The sequence below is a fragment of the Micromesistius poutassou genome (assembly GCF_964030765.1).
Source record: "Micromesistius poutassou genome assembly, chromosome: 8".
In the NCBI taxonomy this organism is placed as follows: domain Eukaryota; kingdom Metazoa; phylum Chordata; class Actinopteri; order Gadiformes; family Gadidae; genus Micromesistius; species Micromesistius poutassou.
Window position 1 is genome coordinate 18,729,946 of NC_140278.1, and position 19,964 is coordinate 18,749,909.

Below are 19,964 nucleotides of genomic sequence, written 5' to 3' on the forward strand. Positions count from 1 at the left end.
TTGCATGCCTGGATATACACAACTTTCTTATCCACATATTGGCTTAATGTGGCATGTCTGCCTTGTTCTGATTTGTGCATTTTATTAATACAATTTCTACTTTATAATTGCACTTTTAATGAGGATGTGGAACACATCTCTTAAAATAACATAATACATAATAATAAATTGTATATTTAACATATTTAACAACACGAACAAATGCAACCAAAACTGCTCCCATGCATTAAATCAGACTTTATTGTCCATTAACCATACATTTTTCTTATGGGAATTTTTTTGGAGTTATAAAATCTAGCATACAAGACATAAACACAACTCTTGCTAAATCACGACATTGGCAACTTAACATCAACACAGACATCCACACAGGTCATTTGCTGTAAAAAGGTGTTAAGTCTTAAAAAGAAGGTTGAGGTTTCAGAATCGATTTGGCTTTGATCTCCTGCCACGGTCATGCTGTGTGTTTGATTCCCAGACAAACATTGATTCAAACGGTTAAGTGTAACATGTAACGCTGTACGACAAAGCTAGGATGGTGGTTGGGTGGAGTGGTTTTAATTCAACCTGTCCAGGCACTTGGAGAAATGCATAGGCTTGGAAACTTTGGAATCTGTATACAAAAATGAAAAGAATATAACCTATGTCTACGTCTATGGTATCAAACTGTCAGTAAACACAATTATTACCTACTCTAGATATATCCTTGATCCATTATCATATCTACTGATATTTCCTTCCTAAGCATAGTGATACATTTAACAGTTTAAAGTTAGAAATAAAAGGATTGCATTGCATTACTGGCCTCAAACCTATAGCGGGTTATATCAAATACTTCCTTAACATGCGTTTTCCACCCATTTCCTTTACCTATCACTAGCGATGTCTTCGCTAAAAGCAATTAAACCTACACTGGTTTTCACCACAAACACATTCTTTACCTTAAAACTTGAACATAAATAAACCCTCCGTTTCAATTATGGCTTGTATCTGTAGTTAATTAGCAAGGCACTACACCATCCAAAGTGTAATAAATTGAGATTCCCAACCCTAGTGGATAATATAGATTAATGGATTAAATACAATTTAACAATAGAGAAAAATAACAGTGCTAAATATATGTATATATAGATGTATGACAGGTGACCGACCAGCTATGCCTAAATTGAGGCAAATCCAGTCAGTTTGAGTACAGCAATATACTGATAAAACAAGCACTAACACTAACACTAACACTGGCTTAACTAATCAAAAATGGCCCCATCTTCTGCATGCAACCCTAATTTCTGTGAAAACAAAGTGTCATAACAAAGTAGAAAAATAGAGTGGAAGAGTAAAAAATGTCATTTAAATACTAATGTTTCCCACAGCATAGTCTACTCCATCCAATCAGAGTCTGTTCGCAACAGGACGTTACCATAGCAACCCCGGACCAGTGCAGAGTACGAATGCAGCTGAACTTCAACGGAATAAACTTCATGAGAGGGGGTGAAAAAAAACAAAAAACAATCAAACAATAAAAACTAATTTACATGCTTGTTATACACTACAGAGGCACGAGGGTGTCAGACACCCGGAGAAGAGAGACAAACACATGCAGACACACAGGGCCGTGACCATGCAGGCCACGGCGTCGTAACAGCGTTGATAGGCACTGAGGGACTCCCAGGGATCCGGCTCTCCTAGCGCTTACGGATGGGCCCTCCAGTGACCTGGGGAGGAGACCGGCAGTGAGCAGGAGAACACTGAACACTGCGTTACATGTCCATTGTAAACATCATGTCCGGTTTAAGACCTCATACAAAGCATGTTGTTGTTTTACCCATCAATCGGTCTTATGTAGCACTGTCATACAATGAAGAACAAAAAAAAAGATAGCTTCACGCTTTTACTATATTCACGTCATCTACAGGCCTGAAAACACACACACACACCTGAGAAATGTTGACGCCGGTGAGCTTCTCCACGGTGGCGGGCAGGCGGGTCATGATGTCGAGCACCTCTCCCGTCAGCTTGGACGCGCCCACCTCGCCGTTGCCGCTGGAGATCATGGTGATCTTTTGGGCGGAGGCCAGCGGCCTGGCGATCTCTTCGGCCATCTGAGGGGCGGAGAGAGGGGTCGTGAAGCCTTCCACAGCTGGTGCTATGCTGCATGACGAGTCTTTAATCTACTTGGGGCCTTAGCCGCAGTAATAAGCACGCTCATTTTGGTGCAGAGCGATTTCAAATCAAATATTTTTATATATTCCAGTCCAAGACACGGACGTCCTCCACACAGCACCAATGTGATAGTGCAGTGTGACTTTTTGAAGCGTTATTCCAATGAAACGTTTTAACCAATTCAACTCTTCAGAAAGGAAATGTCTTTGTAGTTACAGCCCTATTTAAAACGCTACATGGTGGCGCATCGCCACTAAAAAGGGCACATTGTTTGTGGAGAACCTAATTATTATTTTTTACTGGTACTGATGCGAAAAATTTACTTAAAATCACATGGTGACAATGGTGGCAGTATTGAGCCCTGCCTGAACAGAAATCCTTAGATATAAACATCACACAATTTCAAAGACTTTAAGGACTCAAAGTATTTCAGCAGCAGTTCTTCAATGCAAACCACTGGAAATAAGTTTAAAATCTGTATTTTTGAAGTCTTTGCAACTTTCAGCCACACGTGATTTGCATATGAATTGAGGTACTCTAAATTTAGCCTCTGTTACTGCAGCCTTTAAACGGGTGCGACCTATATACAGGTTGGTTTATTTTCAAGCTTTAGTTGTTTGCAAGTGTGTCTAATGTATGACGTGGTTTATATTGGTGTAACTGCGGTATCTATAACACAGTCATGTCTGTCTGGTATATAAACGGCTGCGGTATCTATAACAGTCATGTCTGTCTGGTATATAAACGGCTGCGGTATCTATAACATAGTCGTGTCTGTCTGGTATATAAACGGCTGCGGTATCTATAACAGTCGTGTCTGTCTGGTATATAAACGGCTGCGGTATCTATAACAGTCGTGTCTGTCTGGTATATAAACGGCTGAGTCTGGTGAATGTCAGAGGCCTGAGAGCTGGAAGGACCTGGGGCAGCTTCTCCAGCAGCATGTCCACCATGGCCCCCTCCTTGTACTGGGTGAAGGCCTCCGCCTTCTTGGTCATCTGCTCAGCCTCCGCCCGACCCTTGGCCTCCAGGGCAAACGCCTCCGCCTCGCCCTTCATCTGGACAGCCACAGACACACGGGAGTGCACATTAGGACTAATTACACAGCCCGTGAGAATGTGAGTGGTGCCCACAGACACACAAGTAGCAGTGAGAGAAGGAAGTGAGAGACGGAAACCCGTGTTATCGTCAAGCGAGGAAATCAGAAGCAACCACACGACAGGAAGAACAAGACAAAAGACGCTGTGAAACATGTTGATAAAACTGGGTCAAAGGAGCAGGCAGGAGGCCTTGAGAGTAAAAGCCTTTATTGATTTAATTAAATCTGCATAGACTAAATGCATGCGAGAGGCCATCTTGTAGATGGAGGGAGACTGCATGACTGGTGCTTAACAGAAAACAGTGGAGAGAAGTGGGGGATGGGGAGTATCAGTGGAGGGCAGGGAGGAAGGGAGGGATTGAGTGGAGTAAGGCAGGGAGAGAGAGAAAAATGATATGGCACTCACCCTGATGGATTCAGCCTCCGCCTCAGCCTCCATGATCAGCTGCAGACTAGGGAGGAGAGACACTGGACTGAGCTTCTGTAACGTCCACCACTTACACTAATAAGAGCCTGCTCCTACGTCACCGCCCTGAGGGGTTCTTCTGTTCCTCGGTAGACTAGCAAACATCTCGTGACTCTTCTACCCTTAGTGTTCGCTCAGCACTTCTGTAACCACTCTCAAAAAGAGTGCTTTGATTTGGTCACCGGGATGAAACCGCTACGACATAAATGCACCATGTTCTTCCTGTGGAGTCTGAGGGCGCACACACATACTAGGCAAAGTTACCCTGTACCGTACTCAAGTTCAAGTACGATTGCCCCCCCGCTGGCCTGTGCTCACATTAGGCAATCTCAACTGGGCCTGAGTACGGTTGCCTCTTGTCTCTTGTCATCCAGCTCAGGTGTCGGCTCATTAGCATCTGCACCGTGGCCTGAGCACACCTCTCCGAAGTGTACTGAGGCCACGGGATTGAACTGTACTGGAGTACGGACGGCGTGCTCACACTAGCCAAACGATCTAGACTTTAGGGGGCAAAGGTACTCGGGCAGATGGCCTAGTGTGAGTGCGCCCTGAGCGACCCCACTGAGGCCCAGTTGGGTTCTGAAGGCTGCTGGGCTGCCACTCACCGGTTGGCCTCGGCCAGCTTCTCCAGGCGGTATCTCTCGGCGTCGGCGGGCTTCTTGACGGTGGCCTCCAGCTCCATCTCGCGGCGCGTGATCTCCTGCTCCTGCAGCAGGATCTGCTGCGAGCGCTCCACCACCTGCACCTGCATCTTCTCCTCCTCGATGCGCTGCTTGGTCTTGGCCACCTGTGGTTGCGGTGGGGGGGGGGGGGGGGGGGGGGGGGGCCAGGCAATGGGTCAGTCTCAGACAAACTCAAACTCTATTAAAAAAAGACACTTTTAATGCCCACTACTACTGGCCCACTGCTTTGGGCCTACGACCCACCTGATATTCTGTGCGATAATATATACATTTTCATTGCCATGTCAGAAGAGTGCAATAATTAACATTTCTATGGGTAACTTTTTATGCTTAAAATACATAATTCCCCCATTTCAGTCTTAAAACTGAATCATTATTAGTTTCTTAAAGTGTTTGACCCTCAACAACGCACGACCCACTTTATCCCGTGTCTGCCGCGGACGTACGTACCTGAAGCTGATAAGCCATCTCTGACTCAGCCTTCTTGGAGTTGACCTCCACATCGTAAGCGGCCTTCTTCAGCTCATAGTCCCTCTGAGCCTTGGCCATCTCGATCTCGTTCTTGTACTGGGCAGACACCTTCTCCTGCATGGCGTGGGCCTCCTGCAGACACACGGAGAGACACGGCGGGTCAGTGGAATAAGGAAATAGGAAAATATCTTATTTCTAGTCTTAAATCAATTGGAAAATTTGACAATTTTGTCATTCCATACGCATAAACCATGAAAAGGTTGAAGGGGCAGAAACGAGTGAACATCATTTGAAAGGGGGATAAAACATTTCACCCTGATGACAGCATCACGTTTGTACTGAGCCTCTCCGATCCGGGCGTCCTTCTGCACCTGCGCCGTCCGGGCCTTACCCAGGGAGTGGAGGTAGTCCTGGGAGGGGAGACACAGCACGGGGTCAGTGGGAGACCCGACGACAACAACACACCAGGAAGGACCGCTTCTAGGAGCCCACCCACAGAACACTCAGTCCAACCCGTCCACTTCTTGAGGTTTTGAAGCATTTACACATCTTATACAAGACAGAGAGACAGTGCGGCTGGCTACTGGAGGCACGTGGACCCCAGGGAGACAAACTGCTATGGCATAAGCTGATGGGGATCCTTTCATGAAACTATAAAACAATGCGTTACATTCAAGCACTGGGATTTAAAATGAATTGCTCCTCAGAACATTCAGCATGCGACTCCGGTCGTACCTGGTCGTCGTGGACGTCTTTGAGTGTGTAGCTGACCACCCCGATGCCCATGTTGACCAGGTCGGAGGAGGCCACCTTGAACACCTGCTCGGAGAACTTCTTCCGGTCCTGGTAGATCTCCTACACACGGGGACAGCACATCAGCGCCTCAGACAGTAGCTACCCGACAGTGATCGCGCAACAACCCCACTCCCTTCAGGACGCAGCTGGAGTAGAAGCGTTTGTGGTGAGATGATTTGATTCATCGCATGCGTTGTGTGTAGTTCACAGACGAGTGTGCAGTACACCCACCTCAACCGTCAGGTGGGCGATGATGGCCCTCTGGTGTCCCTCCAGCGTCTCCAGGGCGATGTTGGCGATCTCCCCTTCAGACTTGCCCATGAACATCTGGCAGGCCGTGGCCAGCATCTCCTTGTTCTGACCCTGGATCTTCACCTGTCAGTGGAGAAAAATAAAGTCATTAGAGATTATTATTGAGGATTATTGATTTAAAGGTATTGACAAAAGATGACATAAGAGCTGGTGACAGAAGCCGTAGAATTGGGTTGTACATCCTAATACAGTTAGAACAAGATTTCGGTTTAAGACCCAAAATGGAGTCCAAAACTGAACTTGAACTTGTATATTTCTTATCATGTCTGGTCTATTAGTGTACCTGTGCGATGCCAGTGACAGAGATGGGGACACCATGGCGAGTGTAGACCTTGTCACTCTTCACATTCAGGGTCAAGGTGTTCAGGGTGATCCTAGGAAAATGGTAAGGAAGACAACAGTGTTAGTCACAAGGAACATTGAAAGCAGCAAAAACCTTTCAACTGTGTTGAGGTATGTATTAATCGCTACACAGTAAGATATGGGTTTGCCTCCTGCCTTCTGTTTCCTATCCCCCTCCCAGCCAGAGCCCTGTCTCTGACCCCCACTTTTAGTGGATCAGACAGTAAATATGATTTGCCTTCATCCCGTTTTGTTATCGACCTCCCTGCCAAACATCCGTCTCTATCCCTCACTACTCTCAAGGAGTTTATCAAATCATTTATGGGGATTCACCTTCATCCTGCTCTCATCCTCCTCCCTGCCTGACCTCTGTCTCTAACCCCCTATTGTTCATAAAGCAATTGATTAATGGAGCCACTGAGGTTGGTATTGGCACAAAATAGCCCTTTGCTTATCTTACAGTCCGACAAGAGATCTCCCCATCTTACCCAGGTATCAAAACCCGCCAATGGTTCAACCTAGATAGGGTGTAGCCAATCAACAGAAACCCAAAGGGAATCAGAGGTAATGATTGGAGGTAACCGATAGACCCACCCTTGACCCGTCATGTGTTTTAATATACTTTGTTTTGTGACGAATTAAAGAGAAATATAATGGGAGAGCATGCAGGATTAACGACTCAAACACAAATAGGACGCAGGATATATATCTGTGGTGGTTTTTTGGGTATCCTCCGTGAGCCCACAAATACATTATTGACTTCATATTCTATTTGAACGAAACAGACTGGAAACTGCTCCTTGGTTTGCAAACGTATACGACTAACAGCAGCCCACAGTACCAAAGCTAGCCAAAACATAAATAGCAAACAGAGGGAGAGATTAGGGAAATGTGTTACTACCTCTGGATCTGCTGAACGCAGGGGAGGACAAACACTCGGCCTCCGGCAATCATTAAAGGTGGAGAACGACCAAAGCCTAGGCAGTTAGGACAAACAGTTAGAAAGAGGAAGTCAAATCACCAACGATGAAAAATGAAAGCTCAAGACACATGAGTGAACATCGCTTTCACACAAATCCATTATGAAAAGGATCCCTTTTTTAGTTCCATCATTGTGTGTGTAAGTATGTCCTCTTTAAGGGCTTGTTTTGGACTCTGACCGGCTCAGATTGTGGTTTCAAGTGTCCCTACAGAGAAATATAACTTAAGTGTTTACCTTTTGCTTCATGCAGTTTGTTTCTTATAGTGTCTACCTAATCAAGTCTCTCTCATGGAGCTGAAATATCCCGATTGTCATAATAACAATCTCAACCCTCCACCCAAATCGTTTAGACAACACTAAGCGCTATGCTTTCTGTAGTCAAACACAACAAACTTTTCCATTTTCCCACTCGCATTCCCAAAGATGTCTTTTTGCAATAGCTGAACTCTGGCGAGCGAGTGTTCTCCTGGACTTGGTGAGACACAACGAGGAGCAGACCGGATTAGGCAAAGCTAAATAACAAAGTGGAACTTTCCAATAGAGATTCTTTCCACAATCTGATCCAATCAGTTGTAAAAAACAAGCACTTCAGAGGACCTGCATTCACGATGCACTATGGCCCCTTAGGACACATAACATTCCTTCTAGCAGCTGCAATGGCAGAGCTGCCCAATATTGAGCTGAAACTCAATATTGGGCAAATTTCAGAAATTGTTGTCTGCGTAGTCACTTAGACTAAAATGAAAGAAAACATAGGCCAGTTAAGACTCCCGGATTGATCCTTTGAAAGGGTGATATTATACCACAGAGTGTGATTAGCCATTATAAGCATTTAGAAATCTGCCTTTTTCCTGTGTTTAAGTGACATCAAAAGTAGGCGTGTCCACCTAGCTGTATGATGGCTAGATAAGCAACATTTGCTACAGTCCACAGGGTAGGCTGGTAGACTGGTCAGCAGACTATCCAGCATACATCTGGAGGATGTATGCTGTGGACACTCCCACTTGTGTTTCACTATAACACAGGAAAAGACAGATTTTCAAACGGCTTGTAATGGCTAATCACACTCAAACCTGGTGGCATAATATCACCCCTTTAACACAAGCCGAAAAGTAGGTAATGGGCCAGTCCATGTTGGAAAGTCCAGCGTCAGTAATTCTAATGTGCATGACTCGTGACACAGAAAGTGACGATTAGTTTGTGGCGGTCGTACAAAATGTCACGTGAATAATTGTTGGTTTAGTTACTCAATCCGTCCGAAACAGTCTTTGAATGTTCATATCACATGACAACACTTTGGATACATTACAGTCCAATCCTTTATTAAACTAACTTACCGGAGACCACCATGGCTTCATTTGGACCACAGGTGTAGAACATCGTGAAGGTTGTCTAGGGTTTAAAGAAAAATACATTTATATTCCAAAGAAATAGGCCTATAGTAAAAAAAAAATATATATATATATATATCTAATACAAATGATATTGTATTATGTGTATGTTGTAAATGTTGATGAAAAACAAATTTTAATTGAAATAAGTACTGAACTCCAATTAAAAATGGTAACGTTATTATATGATCAGCATCATGTTCAAATCAAGTTCAAATTCAAGCAATAGTGTAGCAGGACAGAGGCCTTCTCTCCATGTCCTCAAACCAAACGCCAAGACATCTGGACATGTTTATATATTAATGAAGCGGTCGGGGGAAGGGGACATTTGCGTTTGTCAATCATCCGGCTCGACATGGATTAGCTGGCGAGCTAATGTTCATCTCGGCCCACAGATCCTTCAACCAGTCAACACACACCTCAACCCAACTAGACAGCTCGGTTTACTAACCCGACACACATCTGACTAACAACGTCGAGATCCTATGCGTCCTAACTAACAGTACCAACAGTATAGTAGTGTAGACTAAAAATGTAGTACTAGGAGACGTACTAATAGATAGACAGTTCAACGTTACAATATGATTGCTACAATCGGCAACAAGCTAACTGGCTAACTAAGCTACGCTTAATGGGACCAGTGACAAACAAGCACACACCCATTTTTACTGCGGTTGCTGCCGCTAGCATTTAAACCAAGCAACTCAACATTCTGCAAATCTTACCTCAGTTGTATGTTTGAATAAACTAACGTGTGCGAGAACGCAATCGCCTTTGATTGTTATCGAACCAGAGTCCTATTACAGCGATGAACGTTTCACGAATCACTGGAATGGCAACAATGCGACGCTACTACTGACTGGGCCGACCTCCGCTTCAGACAGCAGCGACCTCTAGTCTCCCTCTGTCTCTATCTGGTGGTGGGTATCGGTACTGCACCAGCTCGTGTTGTATTTTGACTATTTTCATGCTGTCCTTTCTCTATTGAATTATTTTTTTTAATTGATTAAAAAAAACGATAGGCCGACATGCATGTTAAGGTGGTCTGTACATAGAAAAGGATAAAACACTCAATACACACAGGCTAAGGACATTTCACCACCTTCATGGCATATTGTTTTTATTCTTTCATTCATAGGTTATATCCACATCACAACTCATATTTACAATATAATGTGTCAATATATTTTTTAATTGGTTATTGGTGGTTTTGGTCAACTAACACACTCACACAAAACATTCGTTTTTGAAATTGTATGTAACTCTCTCATGCAGACTTTGTGGAGATTACTGCCACGCCAGATATGTTTGATTGTGTATGGTAGAAATATACATTGGAAACATTCAGCCACAAGTTACCTCATGTTTAAATACAATTCAATACATATTATAATTCATGTGACTTCAATACAAATGTAGGGGGCGTTTACCAGGTCGATGACGGCATGACAGTGGATCTGAAGGCGGGATCGCTCCCTGTCTAGGGAGTGGTCATTGTTGATTTCTTTGCAAGGCATGCGAGGGACACAAAAGGTACCATTTACCCCCCTATTATCAAATCAAGACTTAAAACACAAGTTACCGATAGTGCACACAATACATATAAAGAGTATGGATTCATGATGTGTTCAACTTCGTAACGAACGGGATTATAATTGTATAATGGAAGTAGCAGAATTATACAGACTTCCTTGAACTACTTTCAAAATACGAATCATCCCATTGCACGTGCAAAGATTTCATCTTACGTTGATCAAATGTATCACTCCTATGGCATTACGACAGGGTTTTCATCAAATATTTGTGACTATGATTTCATTTTACGTGACACGATGTTGTGCGATATAATAACCATTAGTTAGTTACCAGTAGTTAAAGGAGCTTTTATTTTGAAAATGTCCGTCTGAAATGATGCAGCTCAGCATGGTTTAGCGACCAAAGTTGAACGTTAATGAGTAGGCCTATGTACAAATCAAGTGCAATACAGTAGTACAACTTTTATGTACATAAATAGACAAAAATGCATACACATCATTAGCTTGATTACCTTTAACTAGAAAGGATGGTTGGTCTTGATTGCCCCAGTTAAACTTCCCTCAAGTATCTTTGATGATCATTGATCCTATCTATCCTCCTAGCTACAATGGATGATCAATGTTTTCATGCATAGCGTAGGTTCTGTCATCTCCCGTGTAAAGAATGGATGCAACCCAGATGATGCGACTCAATCTTGGAGTCAGACGAGGACGAAGAGAAAGGCAATGCGAGGGCAGAGCCACTGGCGACGCTTCGCGTGTTTAAGAATAAACACATACCAGAGATCGGTGAGTGACATTAAGTCATCCATGTAAACATGCTGTAGGTCTATGTATCGAATGCGACCAAAAGTAACTATGTATTTCGGTTCTGTCTGTTTCTTTTTCTAACCGCACAGTCCTACCTCTATATTTGGGAGAAAATGTGGTCGGCCGTGACCCCAGCAGTTGCACCTTGCCCATTCATGCCCAGTCGGTATCTAAACAGCACACGGGCGTTTCCATATCCGTGTTTCATGTAAGTTCTCGGCGTGACTGTGCTTCTGTAGAGGCACTAGTGTGGGACATGGGAAGCATGAATGGGACTCGGAAGGGCCGTTTAAAATTGAGTCCACACGTCCGCTACGCCCTGAGTGATGGGGACAATCTGATGGTGGCTGACATCCCATGCCAGTACACAAGCTGTGTGGACCCAGGTTGTGTGTTGTGAACAGAGGCTCTTTGGTGGCCAGAGAGTCTCAAGGCACCAGAGAAGATGTGGAGGTACATACAAATGGACACGCAGAGGAACTGACCAGGGCGTCGCTGGCGGAACATGGAGAGATGATGGAGACTCCGCAGCCAGGACCAAAGTCCTGTCCTTTGAACAGACCCCCGACAAACCAGAGGGCAGCCTGGTGCCAGAGTCGGACTCGGACGGAGAGCGAGGGAGAAAGGACCGGTGGAGGAAGACACTGGGTTTGTGGAGGAGAAAATGCATGTCTAAAAAGTCCCATGAGAACCATTCCGTTTATTGTGCTGCATTAGTTGATTATGCACACGATTTGTTTTAATTTTAAAATGTTATTTGCAGAGTAGCCTAGCCTGAGATACAATTTACATCTTTCTGAGGGTATTTTGGGGTATTTTTTCATTGAATCCAATTTATTTAATGACCTGTAATACATAATATTTATCTCTTTGCTTTGCCTTAATTTCAGTGTCCGCGTCTGACTCTCATGTAACCAGTCCTACCTGTTCTACATTTCTGAGCCCTACAAACAAAATCATCCCAGAAAGGTATTATTACACATGTTCTAGTACATATGTTCCTAATCCCTATACATTGCATTAAATATACAGTGCAGTGCTTCCCCTACATGCATCCAGCAGTGTAATCCAGCACACCACTGGATTCATAGTACCATTGCAATCAGCCATGCCAAATTGGTATTTATTTTAGATTTAGAAAAGATGTTGGATACCAAATGCTTTGTTGCAACGTGCACGTGCACAACAGCACTGTGTACACGCACATCAGCACCGTGCACGCGTACATCAACATAGTTAACCCCAACCTGCCGCTGGAGAAAATGGTCGGCAAACGTCAAACACTGCAGTGCATTACTTACACTGTACAGACTGTGTTCATTGCGTACACTGTACAGACTGTGTTCATTGCGTACACTGTACAGACTGTGTTCATTGCGTACACTGTACAGACTGTGTTCATTGCGTACACTGTACAGACTGTGTTCATTGCATTTCTATATTGTCTGAACATGTTATTCGATAACCTTGTGGCGTTGTGTTCGCTTCTGCTGCCCCTCCGAACTTCGACTTGGACGGCGACACAGACGATGAAGTCCTCCTCGCTGAAGTAAACAGCGCCCCCATGAGCGAGGATGGCCCCCCTACGCCGGCCCCCGCTGCGGACCCCGGCACTCACCTGTCCTGACCTGTCCTATCCTGTCTGACAGCGATACGTGGAGGAGGACTCGCCTCTGATCCCACCCACCGTCGCCGTGGCGATAACTTCCGGGCCGAAGTCATCAGCCCCCCCCCCCCCCCATCCTCATCCGGTCCCATTTCCCCGGCTGCAGCCCTGGGGCCAGACTCTGACGCAGATACAGACGTGGAGGAGATCAGTGGCAGCCCCGTGAGGCTGGACATCAGCACGGACCCGGCCGACGGCAGGATGGACAGTGATACGGACCTGGAGGAGGAGGAGGAGGAGGAGGAGGAGGAGGAGGAGGAGGACAGAGGGAGGCCCAGTGTCCTGTTCCTCTGACGAGAAGGACTTTGGGTCACTCCAGAGGCACAGAGCCTCCTTACAGCACTGTTCCACTCCGGTGGAACTGTCAGGTAGGATCTGACTAGGCATATTGGCAATCGGTTGGAAACATCTGTTTGATCACTGTTTTTTTCACTCTTTGATCAGCTGTTTGAACCCTGGTCTGGCAATGATCGGTTGGGTTATAATAGTTCATAGAGCTCTGTCTATTTGTATTTATGGATCAACGAGAGGATGGGACTAAGAGTATTTCCATGGCAAAATATATATTTTTCATATACAAAGACTCAGGGCTAAATACAGCTTGAAATATAGGCTATAAGAATAGCTTATCATTAATAATAAATAGGTGATTTATGGTGGCTATATTCAAATAGAATACAGATATAGGTCACCGATAATTGCCATGACCTTGGAATACTGCAGTCACTGTTCATCAAGATCAGAGCACAGAGCATAATAACTAATGATATCAAACTGTGCAATACAGGGTTCAACAGGTCACTTCTAATGTAACGGTTTTACAACGCAGTGGATTAGAAGTTAAAGTTGGCAGTTCTGTGTCACAGCAAGCACCAGTACATATGGTCTAGAAATCATATGAGCCTGATGCTGGGAAGCCTCTTGAGTCTAACTGGTGTCTTCAAGTTCCCATAATCAATCAATAATTATTCTCTCGATTCATCATTCGATCCATTTTGAAATTGATAAAATACACCATTCAATAATTCCTACCTATTTGTCTAGAATATTGTCTAAGTTCATGCTTAAAACCCTCACTTTATAAATCAAATATCATTGTTAATTATTATTTAAAATGATTATTTATTGGTTTTTAGGAGGAGCTATTGCGGAGATGGAAACTCAGGAATACCTCAGTCCCTCTATAGATCCATTCAAATGTAAGTATCCAAGGATCCAATATATTTACAATGAAATCCTTATCTCATCTCTTTATTATAGTATATTAGGTGTTGGAGTGTTGTAAAATGTGCTTCTTCTTATCCTTTGCCAGGCCCCATGGTTCCAGCCCTCAAATCCATGGTGTCATTGTCCTGCTCAGACAGTACGGGGGAAGATGACTTTGTTCTGGCCGAGACCCAGGCCTTCATAGTGGCTGAGCGGGACCAGCAATCCAGTCCCTCAAGGTACTACACCCTGAATGAAAGCCAGCCCTTCATCCTGCAGGGCACACCTGAGCATGAAGATGGTTTGTCTGAGAGCCTCCACCTGCAAGCCAAGGCTCCAGCGTTAGCTATGGAGAGCACCCAAGCCTTTATCCACCCAGATGTGAACCTGGAGGCTACCAAAGCGTATGCCACCCCTCCCTCTCACAGCGACATGGAGGCAGAAGAGGTGGATGAAGTGGACACAATGGATATTGCTTCCGCCGAAACTCAGCCAATGGCCTTCCCCTCTGGATACACGCTTGTCTCAAAGAGTCTCAAAAGACCACCACACCAGATATTTGACCGACGTTGATCAAAGAGACTTCACCCTGAACCCAAAAGGCTCCCCTTCACTTTGTCAAAAGGGCTTAGTGCACTCAAGAAGTCAGCCTCGTCCATTAGTTAGCGATGTCAATTGAAGAGTACATTAGGCTGCCGGGACGACTAGCCCGGCCATAGCATCATGCGTAGCTTGCTCCTCTCCAGCACCATTACCACCGTAATGAATTAAGTGGTTCACCCGCTGCTCTCTGTCTCTCTCCTTATCCTGAAGGCAGTAATGACCTGCGAAACCCTCTGTCTCACTCAGCACACGATAGATATTAACTTCATTGTGTTGTCTCCACCGTTATTCCTGGTCTTTCCCGTTAAGGTGACCCAGACCCCCGCTGGGAAATCTTCTCGGAAGCGAGGCGCGGCTCCAGCGGAGGCCTCTCCCGTGGCCAAGTCTCCCCGTGCCTCCCCGGCCTCCCCCGGGGGCCGGCTCAGGGCCGCCTGCCAACCCCACAAGGTCAGTGGGGGCCGGGAGGCAAAGCCATTTGGAAGCATCCAGTATCCAATGAACAGGGATTACAAGACTGCATGGCGGCGAAGCGTCCGTTTTAATGGAGCGGGATCACGGGAAGACGCCCTGGCAGAATGGACCAGGCATCTCCAGTGGAACAACGGATGTAGTTTCACTGGAGATGCCTGACCTATGCCTTGAGAAGGGAAAATGTAACATTGTAGGCACAAACATCCAAGGAAATGAGCTAATGCTATGATGCTTTCTGCTGGAGTGTGCACAATCCACATGAGTTGGTCCCTATCAAATAAACCCCTAACTAACTATTTAGATGAGCTATAAAGAAGCAAAAAGTTGCAATGGAAAGTCTCATGGTCTAAACTAGGAGCCTAGTGAATTAACAAAACACATCTTTGCTACAGTGGAAATTAATACAAAAGCTAAATAATATAACGGATGTGGTATAAGTATTTGTATTAAGAGACTTTATTTAAAGGGCTTTCATAAAGATCTACTGCAGCAGTCAAGAGGATTATACGCTCTATGGGATATATACTTGATAAGTGTAGCAGAGGCCGGTTCGACCGCTTGCGGATCTCGAACCTGCCACCTCTCGAACTACAACAACACTACTGGCATGGGAGTCGAACGCTCTAACCACTGACTAACTAAAAGCCCAGGCTTCTAACTCAGAGGCTAGAAGCGTTCTTAAGGCTAGGGGTGTGAGGATTTACCACGTTCTGCAGCCAGCTAGCCCAGGCTAGTTGACATCCGTTACATAAGGTCATATTTTCAATGAAACACACCAACCGCCATGAAAGCCTGTCCCCTTGGTTTCCCCCTGGCAGGTGTTGTTCACGGGGCTGGTGGACGAGGTGGGGGAGGAGGTGGTGGTCCGGCTGGGGGGGCAGCCTGGCGGTGGGCGTGTCTGACATGACCCACCGGGTGACTGACAAGGTGCGCTGCACGGTAAAAGTTCCTGTGCGCCATGGCCAGGGGCATCCCCGTGGTCACCACCCAGTGGCTGGAGAAGGTCTGTTTGCTGCTGTTGCATTGGAACACGGCCACGACGTACCGCATTAGTACTCTGATGGACAGTACATGCCTGTATACACACCAGATCCATGCACGCACGCACGCACGCACGCACGCACGCACACTCGCGCACAGGCACACTCGCACGCACAGGCACACACACATGCGCACAGGCACACACACACACACACACACACACACACACACACACACACACACACACACAGACACACACACACACACACACACACACACACACACACACACACACACACACACACACACACACACACACACACACACACACACCCCAACAAAGTCATTACTTGTCATTCAATATAAGTTATGTCATCAGAAAGCACATATTCTATCACAGTTTGCGGTGTCCACAAACAATGATGTATTCAGAAACAAGTCTGAAATTGCATCCAAAACAATGTTGTTCATCAGTGTATGTATTGTCCACACTTGTGGTTACAAGTCCCAATGTAAGCATGTCCCTGTGGTGCCATCTCAACTTCAAATCAATGTGAATTCTGAGCATCCAGACTTGCTTCAAGTGGCGTTTATACTCAAATGATGATCCTTTAAGTGTCCTTCCAGAATGCACCACCCCTGCCGTTCCTCTCCCCTTACCTCCCCCCTCTCTCTCCTTCCAGAGTGCAAAGGCTGGTGGCTTCTTGTCTCCTTCAGCTTTTTTTTTGTGAAGGACACAGAGCAGGAGCAGAAGTTTAACTTCCGTCTACAGGAATCCATCAGGATCACCAGCAGCCAACCTCTATTACAGGTAAAGTGTGTGGCCTCATGCATGTGTGTGTAACTTGGTGATTTCTATTAAAAAAGACAACACATTGTCGGAGGAGAGGCTGCCAGGAGGGTTGTATACCATTGTACCGAGGTCGAGATAAGTGATAAGTGTTATCTTCATGGCCGCAGCTTCCAGGCCGGAAAGGAAGTGTGTTTCAATGTCATTTAAGTGGCTAAAAGCCTCCTCCGCCTGATGATGCTATACACCACTGGACATGTTGGAGTGTGGGTTTATTGAATGCTAAGCATCAAAGCATAGTTACTTTGGAATTCTGACATTAATAAGGAATCATGAACATAGGGAGTTCTGTCTCTGTTTCATACCAAGGATAGGCCGTTTGCTCTCTTTCAAGGGTTCGCTTTGGGGTTGATGGATAATGCCGTTCAGCTTCTCCCTCTCGATCTCTGTATATCTCTCTCACTCTCTCTCTTTCTCTCACTCTCTCTCTCACTCACTCACTCTCTCACGCTGCATCATGCTGACTCGTCCACTTCTCAGGGCTACCGGATCCACGTCACTAAGTCGGTGAGGCCGGAGCCGACGCACATGTTAGACATAATTTCCTGTTGTGGCGCGAGCTTCCTGGCCAAGATGCCCTCTTCCCACAAGGTAACCCCCTGGCCCCCGAAACATGCATCAATGTTCCAGATTAAGACTTCAGGTGGACAGTGAATGTGGCTGGTTTATACCTCCTGGCACCAATATTCGTGGTAACTTTATTCTTCAAAGTCATCACTAACATCCTCTCTCTGTCTCTCTTACTCCCTGTCTTGCCCTGTCTCTCTCTGGCTGTCTCTATGTCGCCGTCTCTCCCTTTCTCTCTCTCTCTACCTCTCAATCGCCCTATCTCCTTTCTCTCTCGCCCGATCTCTCTTCCTCCCTCCCCCCTCTCTCTTGGCCTTGCCCTCCCCTCCCCTCGCTCTACCTCTCCATCAACCTCTTGCTCCATCTCTCCCTCCCTCCCTCCCCTCCCTCCCCCTCTCTCTTACCCCATCTCTCCCTCCCCCTCTCTCTCTATTGCCCTCTCCTCCCCCCCCCCCCCCCCCATCAGGAGCAGACTCCCTCCCCCTCTCTCTTACCCCATCTCTCCCTCCCCCTCTCTCTCTATTGCCCTCTCCCCCCCCCCCCCCATCAGGAGCAGACGGTGGTGGTGTCCTGTGAAGAGGACTGGCCACTCTGCGGTCCGGCGCTGGCCGCCTCCCTGCCGGTGGTCAGTGCAGAGTTCCTCCTCACCGGGATCCTCCAGCGGAAGGCGGACGTGGCGGCCCACACCCTCCCCTCAGCCCCCGCCGCGGCCACCCCCCCCCCCCCCTCAGCCCGCCGCAGCCAGAGGGAGGGGCCGGAGGAGGACGTAGAGGCCTTGTGCAGACAGAAGTCACTACCCCCCCAGGCCCTACGCGTCGCCCTCCACCGTGAACACGTTACTCACATGTTACTCACATCCGAACACATCCCATATATTAAAAAAAAATTAAAAAATAAATACAGGCCACCAAAAAATAATATTCCTGTGTTTTTTTTTCATTGCTCTGCATCGCTCCGGTTTTGTGCAGTGGTGTCAGTACATGTGAGAGGTGCAAGCAATGTGCAGGGTAGATGTGAAGTAACATTACATCAGTGCATTTTGCGGTGGATATGGTTCATCATATGGGATCCTATCTTTGGAGGGCTCCATTTGGATTTGCTTCGATACAATTGCTGGGGTTTCCACACCCTTTTAGAAAGGCTGCATCAGCCAGTTCACCAGTGCTACTCGGAAACTCACATCCGAACTGAAGGAACCGGTGCACTGGACTCCGCTAGAAGGGCTGCGTTGAGTTAGCAGTACCCTGAGATACCTTGTGGACTGTAGTTGTTATCTAATACGTTTGATGTTTAGCCACGTCATCTAGAAGGTGAGGGCTTTTGAGACCCCTCCTCCCCCCCCCCCCCCCCCCCACCTGCATAAGCAATGATTGAAAAATAAAATCACCCTGACCCTTGTGTTTCAGTACAAATAGTAAGGCACTTTGTAATCGGTTGGTGTTTTACTGTGCAAACTGCCTTGATCTTCATATTTTCTTGTTGATTGGAAGGCTAATGTAGCCTTTTCTAGACATAGAAGAGGGGTGAGATATGCTTTGTGCTTTTGTGTATGAGTGAATGCATTCCTGTGCTAGTGTGTAAATATAAAATAAAACGGGTCAAGCAATACATTTATAATGTGAGAAAGTTTTTACAGTGTATCACATTTCGCTGTTGGGGCTCTGTCCCGAACCTCACATTGTAAAAAGACAGAGCAAAGGGAAAAGTTGGCCTGACACTACATTACACTACTGTTGTAAATCAGTCATTCCAATATTAGGTTTTACAGATGCCATCTGGGAGTTGTACTGAAACAAGAACTTTCTAAACCATGCATGTTGAATACTATGGCCTGTAATTAAATGTTTGTTCCATGTTTCCACTATTTCTTCAAAGATAAACCTCAGCACTTTGTTAAGTTGTGCCAATGCTTATTAAAAATCGAATAATATATGTATATTAATATATATAGTCTATGCTCATTGGTCGCTCGGTTGGTACTTCTTTGATGTTTCATTGATTTTATATTATTATTTTCGTCTTATTTTGCTATTAAAGCAAATTATATTTGATATGAAGATTCAATAGTTTATCTCAGCAATATAGTCGGCTGACCCTTGAAACGATTCTTCCTTAATCTGCTATAACCATAATTCGTCATTTTGATACATAATTTATTGTTCCTTTTCTCCTACTGAATAAAATGCAAGAAATACATTTCAAGTCTGCTCTTTTGCTGCAATTGCATGGGACTGTCTTTCACATGGACTATTCCCACATCTTGGCGAGGACAGGTGCTTTGGGGTAAACTCCGGCAATTCCCGACTTTACTCGAGTAACTCCGAGGCTGTGCAGAACCTGACATATTCGGAGCATCTTCGGAATAGTGAAGCCCAGTAGTCAAGTGCTGCTCTTGGGGGGCGAGGTTCAAGGGAGGCAGTCAGAAGGACACTAGAAGAAGTGGCATCCACCGCATTTTCGAAACTTAACGATATCCTCCTCAGACGTCGCAATAAAAGACGTACATGTCAAAGTGTGCTTTTAAAGGTAGGTAAGCTCGTCTATGCTATTGCTGTACATGTATGTGTATGTAAC

General features: G+C 45.7%; 2 protein-coding genes across 2 annotated transcripts; one reads left to right on the plus strand and one right to left on the minus strand.

Moving 5' to 3' along the window:
* Window positions 1-222: 222 nt before the first annotated feature.
* On the minus strand, window positions 223-9,580 carry flot1b (flotillin 1b). The gene is made up of 13 exons (XM_084472106.1): window positions 9,427-9,580; window positions 8,648-8,702; window positions 7,230-7,305; window positions 6,270-6,360; window positions 5,906-6,049; window positions 5,615-5,734; window positions 5,194-5,289; window positions 4,859-5,011; window positions 4,331-4,512; window positions 3,666-3,711; window positions 3,081-3,218; window positions 1,935-2,099; window positions 223-1,712 (listed from the first exon to the last, which is right to left on the minus strand). The coding sequence occupies exons 2-13, from the start codon at window positions 8,688-8,690 to the stop codon at window positions 1,683-1,685; spliced, it is 1,284 nt and encodes a 427-aa protein (XP_084328232.1). The 5' UTR covers window positions 8,691-8,702; window positions 9,427-9,580; the 3' UTR covers window positions 223-1,682.
* A 1,320-nt stretch (window positions 9,581-10,900) lies between these two features.
* Window positions 10,901-18,709, plus strand: mdc1 (mediator of DNA damage checkpoint 1; the record flags this gene model as incomplete). The annotated part of the gene is given in 23 exon segments (XM_084471067.1): window positions 10,901-10,917; window positions 10,919-11,025; window positions 11,136-11,434; window positions 11,437-11,574; window positions 11,577-11,694; window positions 11,937-12,015; window positions 12,236-12,315; window positions 12,573-12,665; window positions 12,668-12,699; window positions 12,702-12,773; window positions 12,776-12,946; window positions 12,949-12,963; window positions 12,966-13,080; window positions 13,849-13,911; window positions 14,025-14,440; window positions 14,831-14,968; window positions 15,811-15,864; window positions 15,866-15,934; window positions 15,936-15,995; window positions 16,657-16,692; window positions 16,695-16,784; window positions 17,304-17,414; window positions 17,941-18,709. Coding segments are annotated over 23 exon segments (3,060 nt in total). The 3' UTR covers window positions 18,628-18,709.
* Window positions 18,710-19,964: the final 1,255 nt, after the last annotated feature.